Below are 16,674 nucleotides of genomic sequence, written 5' to 3'. Positions count from 1 at the left end.
TTCGGGTTGCAATTGGACTTCAGTAAGTTTTGAGGAAAGCTTTTGATTGCAATTTTATGTAAAGGTAAAGTTCCATTGAAATCAATGGTTCATGTAAATAAGAATACTATAAATTTTTACTTATATGTGTTATCTGAAAATAAGTCCCATCGGTTTGCTTGGCACTTATTTTGAAGTCCCTTAGGCTCACAGCCTTAATCTATCTGGCTATATTGTATGTGTGAGTGAGTGAGTGAGAGATAAGGCACATTTAATTAAAGGCCAAGATTTTGACATTCCGGGAAATTTATGGCTGTGCTGGGAAGGCCTTTGGAAGCATGCACAACAGATGCAATATTTTGTAAAGATATATGCTATTGTGGATAAGACCAGAATGGCTCTCAGCTATTGAGTTAAGGATTAAGGGCTCCCTGAGTGCATTGACATGACAGAAGAGCCACTGTGGTTTATCGTGCCAATGATCCATAAATAACGGGTCACTAGGAGATTTAATCGGCCAGTTCAAATCTTTGCAGTAGTGTACGAGGGGTGTGCCAAGGCATGGCACACGTCAGGGGAACTGGAGGCTGCAGAGAAAGAGACTGAAACAGGGTACTGGTTGTTGAGGTCCTTCCATTACATCTCTTTATGGTGGCCAGATCGCAATATGTGGAGTACCTCTCTGAAATGCAACCTGCATTTTGTTGTGATCATTGGCAAAATATTTACCGAGTTAATTAAATCAAAACACTTCTCTTAACAATGTAGTCCTAAACTTGGAATGACATCATACAGAGTGATACTTTTTGTAGCATACTGACGGATGTCCGTTTGCCATTTTAAGCTCAAGAGAGGAGATGGAGCCAATCATATCTCACAGGCTCATGGACCTCTTACAATGCACATTACTGAAAGCAGGTGTTCGTTACATCAACACAATTGCTTCTAGGCTGTATTGGGCACTATGTTTTATGAGTACATCTTAACAACGTGGTGCACATTCGCTGGAAATGAGCTGGAGTACAGAATTATGGCAGAAGGTCCCATTGAGCCATACTTAAAATATTTTTTTCCCCTTATGGGCTGCAATCAGAACCACATTTGCTTCCACAGAAATGAATGGGGCTTTTTTTGAAGTAAATATATTCAAAAGATGGATGTCAGATCTTATGCAACACTAACACTGAATGCTCAACTCCCACCTAAAGACAAATGTTATTGTTAGAAAAATTCTATACCACCCTTCATTTGAAGATCACAGGGCAGTGAGAGAGTACACATACCTTTTAAAGACATTAGCCAATGATATTTTCAGAAGGAGATACAAAATTCCTTCCTCATGGCTTTTCTATTGACAAAATCAGTGTGCCTCCAATACACACACACAACACCTAGGAAAACTATGGCCCTCTAGATGCTGCTTCGATCCCCAGATCACAGCCATCATTGCCAATAATCAGGGATGTCGTCTAGAGGGAGGCATGGCACATCTATGTTCCAAGATGCAGGTAGGATTAAGGTTAATAGCCATCCTACATGCAGTAACTACAGTGTTGGGGTACTGTTCAGGGTTGTTGTTGTTGGGGGGGGTTGTTGCTGTTATTGAGAATTACTTTTTTGTATTTTTTAGATCTTTTAACAATTTTATTTTTGCATTTTTAAAAATTTATTATATAGATCTTAACAGTTCTTTTCCTCATATGATCTTATCATATATGGGGAAATTGTTCAGTTTAGTTGTGTACTTTCTGAAGTTTTATTGTTTGTGACCTTTGTTGTATTTGTAGTTATGTATTTTTTTCATGTTAACTATGGAAAGGCAACATACAAATTATGTATGTATATCTCTGTACCTTGAAAAATATCACTTGCCAGTTTTATGCAAATCACTATTTGAAAGGCACAGCTAATAGTTCACATTCAGTGCTGGACTACTTTTTTTGGTAGTCCATGTGATACAGTAAATTTGTGTTTTGCATGAACAGGTGAGTAGATGTCTCTCCAGTGTGAACCATACCAGACTGGTGGTACTGGGACGTTCACGGCAGAGAATTTGAATGTGACTTAAGGATGCTTGTGTTTTATGGCTTATGTTTTTCCTTGCACTAGTTAATAAGGCTAATAATGATACCTTCTGATGTTGGAGGGTGGTGGTGCAAAAAAAAAAAAAAAAAAGATTAGGCCATGCGAGTAGCCTCCCTGCTTCAAATCTACCATCCCAAGGTGTAGACAGGTAGTGGATCTGAAACATGGGGATGAGACAGTATAGTAGGGCCAAAGAGATACCCAGCTTTTCTCTTCAATGCAGGTATCCACTGGGTGTGGGAGAGAGACAATGGAATAGGGCTACGATTGCCTTGAGTGTGGTTTTTGTGCAGTACAACGTCTGCAGCCAAACTTTCTTATGCAAGTTGTTTAATCAGGTGTGAGGTGAACATAACTTTAATCTAATGTCAGTCTATCCATCAGGTTTGCTCTCAAAGTACACAGAGGCTGACAGTCCTGCTCTTACATAAGGAACCAATGACCGTTATTGCATAATATTAACAGTGATGTTACACTGAATTTTAAGAAGCCAAAGAAAATAAAATTGTGTGCACTGGGGTGGGGGTTCCAATCACAGAGTGATAAGAATAAACGCTATAAACACCAAGGCAGCTTATTGACATTTGATTCCTTTTTATTTTAACATTGTGGCATAAATTTGCAGTGGCAGTGGTACAGACCGGCTCAGGAACCATTGTATCAGATTTATTTTCAAGTAATAACTAATTTTGATTCATAGCTACATTTTGTGAATGCAAAAAAAACCCACTATAAAAATAAATTTACATTTTTGTAAATAACAAAAAAGCAAATATATAGTGCCCTTTGGCTTAACCAAATAAGAAAAACAAAAACCAAACACACAAAACAGACTACTGGGTGTCAACCAAAGTTATCTGCTTTTTTTTTTCTTGACATAAATAGAAAATATAAGTTAGTATAACTCTTAAGTTGTTTTTTTGTTTTGTTTTTTTACAAATATACATTTTTTTGTTTGTTTTGCACTGAGAGATCAGCAGAGATTAAACATTTATATAAATGACTTTAAAGCTTTTACACTTCTGGCCAGTGTACTCACATTAGGCATAATACATTTTTAATATATATAAAACGTAATACATTGCACAGTTGTAAATTAACACTGCTCCGTCAGGTGGCTTGTAGTCGGGCCACTTTTGCTACATGGAGGTACAAGCAGTTCCTTCTGGGGCACGAGTAGAAGAGGAGGAACGAAAAAACAAAACGGGGAAGAAGAAAAAAAACACACACACACAAAACCAGGGGATTCTTCCTCCCTACTCTGGGTCTCTCTTGCCAGTCCCTTTTAACGTGTGGAGGAAGGGCCTCTCAAGCTCTTGTGTTTCCAAGGAAACAATCACTTCGGTGTTGTAGTGCAAAATCTGCAAGAGAAGAGCAAGCGCATACATAGCACAAACTTGCACAGAGGACTCCCGGGCGACGTCGCAACTGGACGGAGTTGTTGGCCGATACAAAGAGACTCCCCCGCCCGCCCCCTCCTCCTCGCTCTCCCCTCCCCCGAGGAGCAACTGATGAGTCAGCAAAAGCGGTGGAGGAGGGGGAGGAGTGGCTTTAAAAAAAAGAGAAAAGCAAGCAAGCAAGCCCCATGCAATATCTGACCATCAGGAAGTTACTCCAGATCGGGGGGCCGGGGGAGAGGAATGGGGAACACACCCAACTGACCAGTCAGGAGAGGCTCCTTTTGCAAGCCTCCGCTACCTTCCCATTCCCTTGCAATCCCCGCCAAGTTTTGGCAGCGGCTCCAACTGTTCTGCAAACGACCAGTCACGCACGAGAGGTCGCCCCTCTCCGAGAGGCAGGGCGGAGCAGAAGGGGCGAGCTGCTTTCCAAGGCCGATCGAAAGCCCCCTCCCTCCCCCCCAAAAAACCCACTTGCACCCCTTTCTAAGTATCAAAAAATAGCCGATCTTGACGTGCACCCATCGCTCGCTCACCTCGTTCATCGGAGCCTTTTCCGGGGGGTCTGCTCGGCGGGGACAGCAGAGACCGAAGCTGGCAAGGCGCTGGGATGATCCCCGGACACTTTCGAGTCTACGACTCTTTTCCGCTTGGCGAAGAAATCTGCGGATCAGACCCAGGAGAAAGAGGGAGGGGATGGATTAGCAGGGATTCGGTGCGTGTGCGTTATTTTTTTTTGGGGGGGGTCACCCGAGCCAAGAGCTTCGAGCTGGAAAGGGACACACCCCACCCTCGGTCAGGAAAGGGAGAAAAACAATCGCGTTGCACACCAGGGACCCGCCCTGCTTGGCTCGCCCGGGCGCCGCCACGGAGCGCCTGGCTCTGGGCTCCCCCTGTCGGCGAGCGGCGGGCGCCGCAGCTGCTGGGGTTTGTTTACGTCGCAAAGGGGAGGCAGCCGCCGCCGCCGCCGCGATGTGCTGCGTAAGCATTTTCCTTCCCCGCTCCACCAACCCCCGGGTACCTGCGCGGAATTTTAAGCAGAGGCAGCGCCTCCGGGCAACGTTTTAAGACGCCGCGCAGATGAGGAAGGGGTGGGGCGTCCCCATAACTCGGGCTGGGAGGGGCAAAGTGGGAGCAACCCCCCCAAAAAACAGGCACAAGTGCAACCCAATCCGACGGCGGCGCTGCTTACCTGTGATGTGCGCTACACTGGCCGACGACGCCCTTTTCAGCGCCGCCGCGGCGCACGGGACAGGCTTGATTATAATCCCTGAGTAGCTGTGGAGCTGAGCGGCCCGGTTCTCCTGGTTGAGGCGCTCCTCGCCCGCCGACCTAGTGCTTTCCAAGGGGGCCGTCTTGCCCGGAGAGCTGAGCGGGGAGGGGGCCGAGGGCACCCCCGTCCCCTGGGGATCGGCCTCCGGAGGCGCCTCCGCGCTTCCCGGAGGCGGCGGAGGCGCCTTGGAGCGGATCACCAGCACCGGGAAGCGGCACTTGCCGACCTGCAACGTCTCCCGGTAGAAAGCGGGCACGGCGCCTCCGTCCACCTCTTCCCACTGCAGCCTGCCCGGGCCGCCCAGCGGCGTGTCGCTCTGGAAGTTGTAGTCCCATCGCTTCTGGCCGTCCTCGCAGATCTCCCGCAGCTTGCTCTTCAGGTCCCGGTTCAGCTCGTCGTGATCCACGGGGCCAAAGAGGTTCCTGCACACCCCGGTGCGAGCGTGCAGCGGGAAAGTCCGCCGAGCCGCCAGGCGCTCCAGAGCCGAGGCGCTCGAGAGGTGCACGTTGGACATGGTGGTGGCGGCGCCTAGTAGAAGTAGCAATAGTAATAGTAGTAGTAAGAGGGAGCGGGCAGGTTCCTTCCTTCTCCGCCCAACGAGGCAGCGGGTCCGATCGCCTTGGCAAATCCAAATCACAACCCCGGAGAGCAGGGCTGGGCTTTCGCCGCCTCCCTTCGCTGGGGGCCCGGAATAACCTGCGCGCGCCCCGATCCCCTCCGCCTTAACCTGCCCACCTTCCGCGCCTCGCTCCGCTTCTAGCAAGCCTGCCTGGGGCTGCCTCGCTTTTTAAAGCTCTCACCGAGTGAGTTCGAGCAAAACATCGATTAACATAATACTATTTCTCTGCAATAACACTCTTGCCATTGGTAGACGCTCCATTCTACCCAGGGCGTCGGACCGCCTCCCCAGGCTCCTTATTGGGTGAAAGGCGAAGTGTGGCAAGGCGCCAAAACTGTCCTTCTCTTTGCCATTGGATAGCGTGGCTTGTCCGTCACGGTTGTGTTTAGAAAATTGAGCGGGGGGGGGAGTTAGAGAGGGAGAGGAGAGAAGGCGGTGGCGAGTATCATGCGATTTAAAGAGATGGTTGAGTAACATGACACCCAGCCCACGGCTCAGCTCCCTTTGTTTGCAGTCGGCGACGGCTGCTTCTCTGCGAGTACTTTTTTGTTTTGTTATTGTCATTGCGCTATTTTTTTAACACGAGAACTAGTGGAAGCACAGAATTACTGGAGGATTGGGTGGGTTTTAGGTTTCTGTTTGTGTTTGCAAGATTGAACAACTTTTCTACCCAGCATCTGAAAGTAAAAAATTCAAACGGCTTTGTGTAGAACACAAAGGTTATATGTACAGTGGGGCTCCAAACGTTAACCGACTTTCAAGGAGTTGACTGCAAAAGGCAGCGAAGGGAACGGATTAATCCTAATATGTTTAGCATTCTTAGTAACAAGAGAGTCAATTGCTTGATAGGTTTTGAAACTGCATCTGGACTGGGACATGTAGGAAAATGAAAGCATTCTGTCTTTTTTCATTAAAAGAAAACCACTTAATCTAAGCTTGCTGTCTTAACTACACTGAATTGCCAAAGATTAACTGACTTGTGCGTAATACATCTTTGCAGGTCATTGCAAATGTTGCCATCTGTGGTTACTGGAGTGGGAGTTGAGTTGCCGAACTCTACATCTGCAACCAAGTGTCTGAGGCATCCTGATGGGAGTTCCTACAGGGCTTCCAGCTTTACCAGAGTGAGGATTCCCCCCCCCCCTTTGATGCTCCACCCCAACAAAAGAAAAAGAGTGAGCAAGCAGAAGAGTACCCTATTCTCAGTTTGGGTTTTTTTTATCTTGGCAGCTTTCACCAATCTGGTGCCTTCCAGCTGTTTTGGACTACGGTTTCCTTCAGCCCAATCCAGGAGAGCCATGCTAGCTGGGGCTAATGAGGGCACCAGGTTGGCAAAAAAAAAACCTGGATTAAAAAAATACTGGACCCCGCAGTTCTCCATATCTGTTCTTTATCACAGGAGGAAGGTTTAGTTTATATTCCTTCTACCATTCTTCATCAGGTTGACATCTAGTTGACTACTGTGAGAAGATGATGCTGGACTGCCTGATGCAGCAGATTCTTCTTGCATTGCTAGTATTTAAGGTGTTTTGGTGCTTTGTGCTTGAACATCCTGCATTTCAGGGCTTGTCTACACTTCTGCTTGTCCCGCGTTTAAAACGCATGAGTCCAAGTGGTTTTCCTCTTGCCCTGCTCCTTTCCCAGGGAAAACCCGCTCTTTAGTTTTAAACTGGAGCAAACTACAGCCTAGAGAAAATCCAAATTGCCATTTGCTCTGATTGAGCACTAAAGAGCGGTTTGGGAGCGGCATGCAAGAGGTATTAAAGTCTTTTAAAGAAAGACTCCCATTCTAATTCATTTCCTTGAGTTGTGAGTGGACGAAACTTTTCCTCTTCGAGGGAATAGCAGGGGCGGAACAACACCTCCAATCTACTCATGATAAAAAAATATCACAAATATCTTTCAAGAAGTAGCAGAATGGATTTGATACAATAGTCAAAAGTAAAATTACTTGAGCTCACCGAAGGTGCTGAAGTCCAGGGGAGTAGTATTGGCCTCTTAAATCAGGAGGACGTGAAGTAGCATTGGCGGGTGGGGGAATGTCATTACAGCCCCGGTTCCTGGGGGTTTTATCATTGAAATGAAACTTCCAAGAGGACCATATGGCGATTTGCAAGATGGCCTGCAGTCCAGAAAGATGCTGTTCAGTGAACAGTTCATAAAAAGGCTATCATGGTTCAGTGACACTGACAATACACCTCATTAGGCAAGACGTAAACCCCTGTTGGAAGGGTTTTTGATGGGGCAGAAAGAAGAAAAGGTCAGTCATCCAATCAGACCTTCAAGCGAAAACAGGTGATGAAATATTAATTCCTTTGATTTAACAACCTATCAGATCTAGTCCACAAAAGAGATGATGGGACCAAAGCCAATCCCGCTTTGGAGAGTAAATGATCATGGTATACACAGTTATCCTTTTAGCGATTGGTACCCTGCCAAAAGAAGGCAGAATTCAGTTTCTTTTCAAGCCTTGGTAATGATTAACCAATAAAGTATAAGCCCCACAGACTAAGCTTTGTTCACTTTAAAGTTTGTGTTGGTCCACTGTGAGCCTGCCTATCCTATAGATGTGTGTCCATGTATCCGGGAGCAGATAACACCCTGGGCAAGGCGAGTGGAGCCCATGAAGTCAACTGCGCTGCATGTCAGCTGCACTCCAAGTGAAACAGCTTGTTTGAATGTTTGGCATAGAGATTGTGCTGAGATATTTGGCTCTGCAGATGGCTTAAACGGAAGGCACCTAGGTGAGTGGTCCCCATCTTGTCCCCACACATTCTGTCATCCCCACAGTTTGTGCCACACAGCCTCTTCTTTTGGTGCTGCTCTTAGGGTTGCCCACGTCAGGCTAGTGATGCAATTATTTAATGTTCTCTCCTGAACAAACAAAACTTTGAATTGGCTTTTATTGTAGCGATTGTTACTATCTAGAAAAGGCAACATGAATGCAGAGTGTTTGAATGCAGAAACATATACTGTACTTAGAAAGTATATGTTTCTTGATTGTGATGATTGTCCCAACCATTTACCCCAGGGGTAGCTAACCTTTTCTTGGCCTGAGGACCATATTCGTCCTTGGTCAACTCTCCAGAGGCTGCATAGCAGCATTAGGCATTGTCTCCCCATGCTGTCACACACTCAATCTCATGTGCATGCATACACAGCCCTCAGCTAATCCATACAGGTCAGCTGAGGAAGGAGCTATCACTGGCCTGCTTTCCATTCATTTGCAAAAAGCAGTGACACTGAAGACCAATTCTGTGTAATGGAACCCAGCCACCACCTCTGCCACCGTCACTTATCCAGCTCTATAACCAGTGTTCCCCCCGGGGGTACTCAAGGGATCCTTCCTCACCCCAAATTTTCAAAGTGTGGCACCTACTGTAACAACTTCATGGTGAGTACCGGCACCTTGTTTTCTATTGAAAAAAGCAATGTCTGTAACAAAGTGCCTCTCATTGTTGTTGTTTGTTGTTCAGTCGTTTAGTCATGTCTGACTCTTCGTGACCCCATGGGGACCCCATGCTGGTAACTTCAATAACACTGTCCAACCATCTCGTCCTCTGTCGTTCCCTTCTCCTTGTGCCCTCCATCTTTCCCAACACCAGGGTCTTTTCCAGGGAGTCTTCTCTTCTCATTAGGTGGCCAAAGTATTGGAATCTCAGCTTCAGGATCTGTCCTTTCAGTGAGCACTCAGGGCAAACTAATCTGAGGCCTATTTTCTTGTACATCACACTCTGCCCGTCATTGCCTGTTGCCATAACTATGTCCTGAGTTGCAAGCTAATTTTCCTGAACTTTGGTGGTTGTGAGTTAGCCATCCTAATGCTTTTTGACTGTGGTGTCCTGAACCATACATGGCATCAGCACAGTGGCTCCTGACAGGCTTGGTTCATCATTCCTGGCTAATTTTTCTGATTCTTTAACTAGTATTAAGCCAGAATTCCCTGTTTTGAATGTACTGGGGAAACACTGACTGAACCCAATAAAGAATCTTCATTGCCGAAGCTCATACACAATGCAAGGAGGGGGGAGTGTTTAGTCCCAATGCTTGTTCCTGGCTTCATAATCCTTGAGTTGTTGCTTGAACTTGACCATTGTGTGGGCTCGGCCATTGTTGTGCAGTACTGTAAATATTCACTTCCCAACACAGTCATTCATAGAACCAAGCGACAGGATTTTGCCACAATTGGTTTCCTGATAGGGAATGAAACAAGGCTAATGTTAATGAGTTAGCATTAAGCCATTAGCCTCACATAAAGTTGACAGTAGCATTAGGCTTAATATTGATTTCCAAGAATACTGATGTTTCAGGTTCTCTCTGAAGACTCAATAGCGGTGGCAAAATGAAAATATGTGTTACTGACTCTTCTGTTGCTCGCTTGATGTTACTCCATGCAAACATGGAAATATTCATGTGGCAGAAGCATCTGAGGCCCTGTACTTAGTTTCCCAACTGAGCTCAGTGGAAAAGTTTCAGTCTTCTTAGCACAGGGGTAGCTGTCCTAGTCTGGCAGCTGTAGGCCATGGTTAGGACACAAGCCTACAGTGTACAAGACCTCACACACAAGATTGCCAGACAATGGTAGGGCAAGACAGGCATGCAAAGACAAACCAGGGTTAGGCACAAGGAACCAGACTGAGGCCAAATTCACAGCAAATATTAAAACTCTATGATACCACTTCAAACTGTCATGACTTCCCCAAAAGGACTCTGGGAGCTGTAGTTTATTAAGGGTGCTGACAGTGGTTAGGAGGCCTCAATTCCCCTCACATAAATGATTCTCAGAGTTCCCTGTGAGAAGGCGTTGATTGTTAAGCCACTCTGGAAAGTTTAGCTTTCTGCAATAAGTTTTATTGTGTTATATTCTGCCCTTACACCTAAAGTTGCCCAAGGTGACAAATACATCTGCAATTTTTTCTGAGAAAAAAAGGCATTCTAAAACAGGTAAAAAGATGATAATCTTAATAATTGATCAAAATGATATCTCTAGAGAACACAGATACATTAGATCTGGAAAGTGTTAATAATAGATATGGGTGGCAGGCCTACCTTGGCTACAACAAAGTGAAAGTTCACAGAGGATTAACTAACCATATAGTAAGGACTGCTCTGTACAAGGCATGGACCAGCTATCAACAATTATTAGAACCAAAAACGCCATGGTGGCTGTCCCCGCTAGAGGCATTTGCAGTAAAAAAATTAAATATGGAAAGTAATTGGGCAAATTATAGTCAATTATTAAAAGAAGATCAGGAACAACTGAAGCTCAAAACATTTGAGGAGATAAGACATTACCTCACTCACTGGCTTCAATATCATGAATTAAATAATGTATTTAATTCAGACAAAAAAACCCAGAGTTTTGGAGAGAAGAATCTAAATTATGAAAAGTATTATTAAAAATAATGATATATTAATATTCAAAACTTATGACCTTTTATTGAAATGCGATCTAAGGAACTAAAAGAAGGTATGGTCAAATGGGTGCAAGATATCGGCCACACAGTATATATGGAACAGTGGGAAAGGCTTTGGAGGTTGGACATCAGCTTTACTGCCTGTTACACTGTTAAAGAGAATATAGTGAAAATGTTCTATAGGTGGTATAGGGGACAATGATACATGTATGATGATGAAGAAGAAGAGTTTGGATTTGATATTTCGCTTTATCACTACCCGAAGGAGTCTCAAAGCGGCTAACATTCTCCTTTCCCTTCCTCCCCCACAACAAACACTCTGTGAGGTGAGTGGGGCTGAGAGACTTCAAAGAAGTGTGACTGGCCCAAGGTCACCCAGCAGCTGCATGTGGAGGAGCGGAGACACAAACCCGGTTCCCCAGATTACGAGACTACCGCTCTTAATCACTACACCACACTGCAAAGACAAACCAGGGGTTGTGAGAAAATCAAAAAATTCTAGGGGTGTATTCACGAAGAGCTAAAAAAGATGTTTAAAACTTCTATTGAAAAGAAACCAAAGGCATATTTATTAGGTGTTTTGGGAAAAGACATCCCACAGGATAAGAAAAGGCTATTTTTATATGCCACAGCCATAGCCAGATTATTACTTGCTAAAAATTGGAAGGGAGTTGTTATCCCAACAAAAGATGAATGGATAAGTAAACTATGTGAATTTATAAAACTGGCGAAGTTAACAGCAGCCATAAGACATCAGACATATCAGAAATTAAGGAATGGCAATGCTTTGGGACTGTATGAAAAAATACTGTTCTAAGGATAATATGTTGATATGCATAGACTAAGTTTGTAAAGTAGATAATCAGACAAAATAGATAAATAAGGAATAATATTTAAAAGCCGTAAAGTTAATAAGATTAATAACTAGACAGAATGTCCAGTGGTGGTGAAGGGAAGTCACATATTAGACGGTACTGGTTTTCATTTATGTACAGTGTAAGTTTCTTTTTCTTTCTTTTTTTGTATATCTATTTTTGGGTATGTCTGTTCGTTGTTCTCTGTATGTCTGTTTTTTGAATATATTTTTTTTAAAAAATGACAGCGAGCATAAAAAAGATCTGCCTTGTACAATCCAAATGGAATTTGTATGTCAACACTGAAGTCTAAATTGTCTGCAGTTAGTGCAGAATGCTGCAGTATAACTGCTGACAGGATGGGGACTTTATTGGCATGTAACACTTGTGCCCTGGTGGCCAGTTTGCTACTGGGCCAAGTTCAATGTGTTACTAATAATATATAAAGCCCTTAACAACTTGGGACCAGTGTATCTGTGTGATCACCTTAATAAATTTTATTTATACATACATACATACATACCCCACCCTTCCTGGTTCAGAAAACCGGGCTCAGGGCAGCTAACAGCAAATTTTAAACACTTAATTTATGCAACAAAAAACAGCATAAAATACAATATAAAACATGGATAACAATAAATTCAGAATTCAAAAATCAATTTAGAGGAAAATCCATCCAATAAACATTAGATGATCACCAGGGCTAGCTGGCTAAATTAGTCCTATTTGGGCCAGCGAGGAGACCAGGGGAGAATTAGCTGTGGGATCCCAGAGCAGGTAATCTTCATAAAAAGGGAGGGGGGGGAGGAAGGGGAATTAAAGATCAGGCTAACTTCAGATTGAAAGCCAGACGGAATAGCTCTGTCTTACAGGCCTTGCGGAAGGAAGTTAAATCCTGCAGGGCCCTGGTCTCATGGGACAGAGCATTCCTCCAGGTCAGAGCCAGCACTGATATAGACCCATTTGACCACTTTGCTCTGTGGACTGGCACTGTTCCAAGTGCCACATAATACCCATTCCATATTTGTAATAAATTGACATTCTACTCTAGCAGCACCCACACTTTGGGTGTGAGGCAGGCACTGAATGTGCTGGTTTGTTGTGTCTGGAGGCTGAAAGCCAGCAAGGGAAGGCAGGCAGTGAGGAGATTCTGGTGGCAGCATGGCCTTGAGCTGAGTGGTTAAGACTGCACTTATGAAGCTTGTAATGCCCCACTCCTGGGATTAATGTGTGCGTGATCAGACAGATCGGCAGGCCTTCTCCTCCCATACATATATCCAGTCCTTTCTCCTTGCTAGCACTATTATTTCTGCTCTCAGCGTCACTAGTGCTGATGCTTGTGGTAACAGTTCAATTTAAAAACAAAACGAGAGAACTGGGCAAAACCATTTTACTTCAGCTGGAGGGTGGAGAGGGGGGCAAGGAAGGAAGTAGTTGGGGGCAAATAAGGCAGGAAAGTGTGACCACGCAGCCTTTCGCAATGGCTCCAACCAAGTGAGACAATTGCACTAGTCAGCTCACCCCATGCACTTTAGCTGATCTCCTTTTAAAGCCATCGAAGCACATGGCTGTCACCACATCTGGTGCCAGGAAACTCCAGCCATTAATTACGTGCAGTGTGACAACGTTCTTGCTTTCCTCTGTCTGGAATCTGCTGCCGGTCAGTTTTATCAAGTTGTAGTATTTTATCGGGTTGTAGTATTTCCAGCACTGTGGTAGCCGTTTTGAGATGGGGCAGGGAGCCGTTTTTTTGTTTTTTGTTTGTTATTGAATCATTAATTGCTTTTCAGTAACTAGAAAAATGGTGCACAAATTATATTTTTTTAAAAAGAAAAAGTAAGAACTTTGTTCCACGAGTGTATAGGGGCATATTCAGTCCCTTTCATCATGATCCCTAGCATATAATCTGCCTTTTTTCACAGCTGTTGCATGCTAATTTAAGTTTTCTTTGAATTATTCACCATTATCCTAACATCATATTCCTGGTTAGTCACCATCATTTCAGACCCTTTTGGTTTATATTTGAAGATACGTGCATCACTTTACCCTTATATTGAACCTTGTTTGTCCATTCATCTAGATTAGAGAGAAGCCTTTATAGCTATTTGCAGTCTGATGAGCTTTTCACCACCCTTAATAATTTGGTGTCATTCCAACACCACATTCCTTTTTAACAGATCACTGATGAGCAAATAAACAGCATTGCCCCCAATACAGATACTTGAGGAACTCTACTTTTACTTCCCACCACTGCAAGACTTTTCCATTACCTCCTACTCTCTGCTTTCTTACTAAGCCATAAGACGAACAATCTTCTTATCATGACTGCTAAGGTTGCTCAGGAACCTTTGGTGAAGGAGTTTGTCAAAAGGTTTTTACACATCTAAATACACAAATAAACCTGATGATCAACATCTGCATACTTGTTTAATAGTTACTAGAATTGTTAGGGCTATTTGCTAAAGAATAGTATGAGGAATCTCCAGTTTTTGCTTCGATGAGATTTTAAATTAGTAGTATAATATTCTACCTAATCTAGTTCACTATGGAGAGAACACCAGTCACTATTACAAGTGCTTTCTGCCAACACAGTGTCAAGCATTATCTTAAAAAACTAAAACCCTCTTTCTTCCTAATCAAACCTGCTGAACTCTCCTCTACATTGCCTTCTCCTTTTGCTGTTCTGCCGAGTCACTTTGTGGTTGTGATTCCCTCAGTTTATGCCTTCCACCTGTGTCACTGAATTATTCCTGACTGATTCTCTAACTCCCATCAGCTTCAGCCAGAATGGCCAATAGCTAGGGATGATGGCCGTTATGCTCCAGCAGCAACTGCTCAAAGGGTCCCCACCCCTGCTTTTTCCTCTTAATTTACACTTACTCTAGGGGTAGGTGTTGCTGGGAGTTGTAATCCAAAACATCTGGAGGGCACCTGATTGGCCAAGGCTGGCCTAGATCTCTTGATTCAGTATGTGCTGCTGGAACACATCCGAAGCAAGGCCGGTGCCTATGTGGCTTTCATCAATGAAAATGCAACGCAACAATCACAAAGCCACATATTATGAACAATATAGGTTAAGAAAACAATGCAATCTGAAATGGCAATCAAGCCAGCTGTTTTTTAAACAGCAGCAGAAATTACACAGTCAAGGCCTTTTAAAATGAAAACATTTACAAAGGATTGTCTAAGAGAGAATAATGAGGGAGCAGCTGGATTTCCACAGAAGGGCTTCCCGAGTTGCCAAAGAGGTAAAATAAGCTTGACTCTGTGGCCATTTCTATAAGCCAGAATACATTCTTTACATAAAACCCCAAGGTGCCCTTGGCTTGGGATATATCCCATACTACTTAATGGATGGTTAGGAGTGGACAATTGCTGTATTTTGGTTCTCTGTTCATCGGCATCAGGTCAATGCAATGCACAACTTGGTGGTGTGGAATCTAGTTGGAATCCCAGAACAATCACAGCAGAGTCTTGTGTCACAAGTATGTAGTTGTTTTTGATAACCCTCTAGAAGCCAAACAATTCCCAAATGGAAACCACTCCATTCCTCTCATCCCTAGCCTTATGCTAAGCAGGCTGCTGATCCACAGAATCATAGAAATGTAGTTGGAAGGGACCCCAAGGGTCATCTAGTCCAACCCTCTTCAGTGCAGGAATCCTTTCCACAGCTGTCCCTAGGTGGCCTCAACCACCAACCCTTTGGTTAACAGTCATGCCTTTGGCTTGTAGGCTAGATGGTTCCTGCTTTAGTGGTTCTGTCAGTCCTACAGACCTCCTACTTTGGGGAGTCTTCATTGGTCCCATACTCTATCCCAAATTTCCATTTTCCTGCCAGTTCTCCTTCTCCTTAAAAAAAGCAACAATCCCTGAAAACTTTCAGCATTTTTTCCTTCATTCAGGTAGGCAGTTCTGGCTCACTGCTCTGTGCTGCATTCAATATATCCTCTTACTGCACACAAATCAGATGTATGGCTTGAAATGCTTTGCTCCAGAAGTGATCTATTGGTCTCCCCTTCCACAATTATAAATTAGAAGCTATAACACCTATTGTTCTGAGGGCTGCAAATCTTAAGTGTGTGCTTGCCCACAGTTTTCAGAACATTTTTATTGCACACAGCAAGCCCCTGGCCACATGGTCCCGTGTCTGCATTTTCAGTAGCATAGGGTAAGCAGGGTCAGGCTAAGTAAAAATAAAAGGCAGATAAGGAAGGTGGGCAGCACCCTGGAGAGCTCCAAGTGGACTCCAGACAGGGCAGGCTTGAATGTTGCTCCAATAAGTGGGAAACTCAGACTGAGGGCTCGTCCACACTTACCTTTGCTCTGCTTTTCTAGGCACAGGTCTGCGTTTTAAAGCTCAGTCGGTAGAACATGAGACCCTTAATCTCAGGGTTGTGGGTTTGAGCCCGACGTTGGGCGAAAGATTCCTGCATTGCAGGGGGTTGGACTAGATGACTCTTGTGGTCCCTTCCAACGCTACAAATCTGTGATTCTGTCAAGAGAATTGCAGAGGTAGCCCAGCGACTGGCCCCCAAATACAGCCTCAATATGGCCTGGAGTGCACTCTTGGAGATATTTTTTCTACCCTCCTCAGGAGAGGTAGTTGCCCAGTAAAAGTGGGATCCTGTATAAATAGCACCTTTAGGTTATATATATATATATATATATATATATATATATATATATATATCCCTTTAAAATGTCTTTGCATTCTGTGAAAGCCACATTTAGGTGCTCAATATTGTGTCTGCTTCTTGAGGCTGTCTCTATTTGCACACAGGGTGAAACGCAAATATAATAATAATAATAATAATAATAATAATAATAATAATAATGGTTACATTCTTGGCCTCCACCCTCTTAGGCCCATTCCAAATTACCTTGTTTTCTGCACTTGACATTATCTCCATGTAAAACCAGAAGTTCTTAAGTGAGAATTTAATTTTCAGGTTGGAGTGGGGGTGAAATTCAGAGTTATTTGGGGGAAGCTAAATTATCAAAAGGACGGACGTGGGTGGTGCTGTGGTCTAAACCACAGAGCCTAGGACTT

At 44.1% G+C, this 16,674-nt stretch overlaps 1 protein-coding gene across 1 annotated transcript; it reads right to left on the bottom strand.

Annotated features, from left to right (window-relative positions):
• Positions 1–2,638: 2,638 nt before the first annotated feature.
• Positions 2,639–5,517, bottom strand: CDKN1C (cyclin dependent kinase inhibitor 1C). The gene is made up of 3 exons (XM_082231387.1): positions 4,654–5,517; positions 3,998–4,124; positions 2,639–3,425 (listed from the first exon to the last, which is right to left on the bottom strand). The coding sequence occupies exons 1-2, from the start codon at positions 5,246–5,248 to the stop codon at positions 4,003–4,005; spliced, it is 717 nt and encodes a 238-aa protein (XP_082087513.1). The 5' UTR covers positions 5,249–5,517; the 3' UTR covers positions 2,639–3,425; positions 3,998–4,002.
• Positions 5,518–16,674: the final 11,157 nt, after the last annotated feature.

Source organism: Podarcis vaucheri (assembly GCF_965113315.1).
Source record: "Podarcis vaucheri genome assembly, chromosome: 1".
Classification (NCBI taxonomy): Eukaryota; Metazoa; Chordata; class Lepidosauria; order Squamata; family Lacertidae; genus Podarcis; species Podarcis vaucheri.
This window is presented reverse-complemented; position numbering and strand designations above follow the sequence as displayed.

Coding starts and splice junctions, on each gene's coding strand:
- CDKN1C (XM_082231387.1), bottom strand. CDS start 5,248: ATGTCCAACGTGCACCTCTCGAGCGCCTCGGCTCTGGAGCGCCTGGCG. Junction 4,125..4,653: donor CAGTGTAGCGCACATCACAG/GTAAGCAGCGCC, acceptor TCTGATCCGCAG/ATTTCTTCGCCAAGCGGAAA.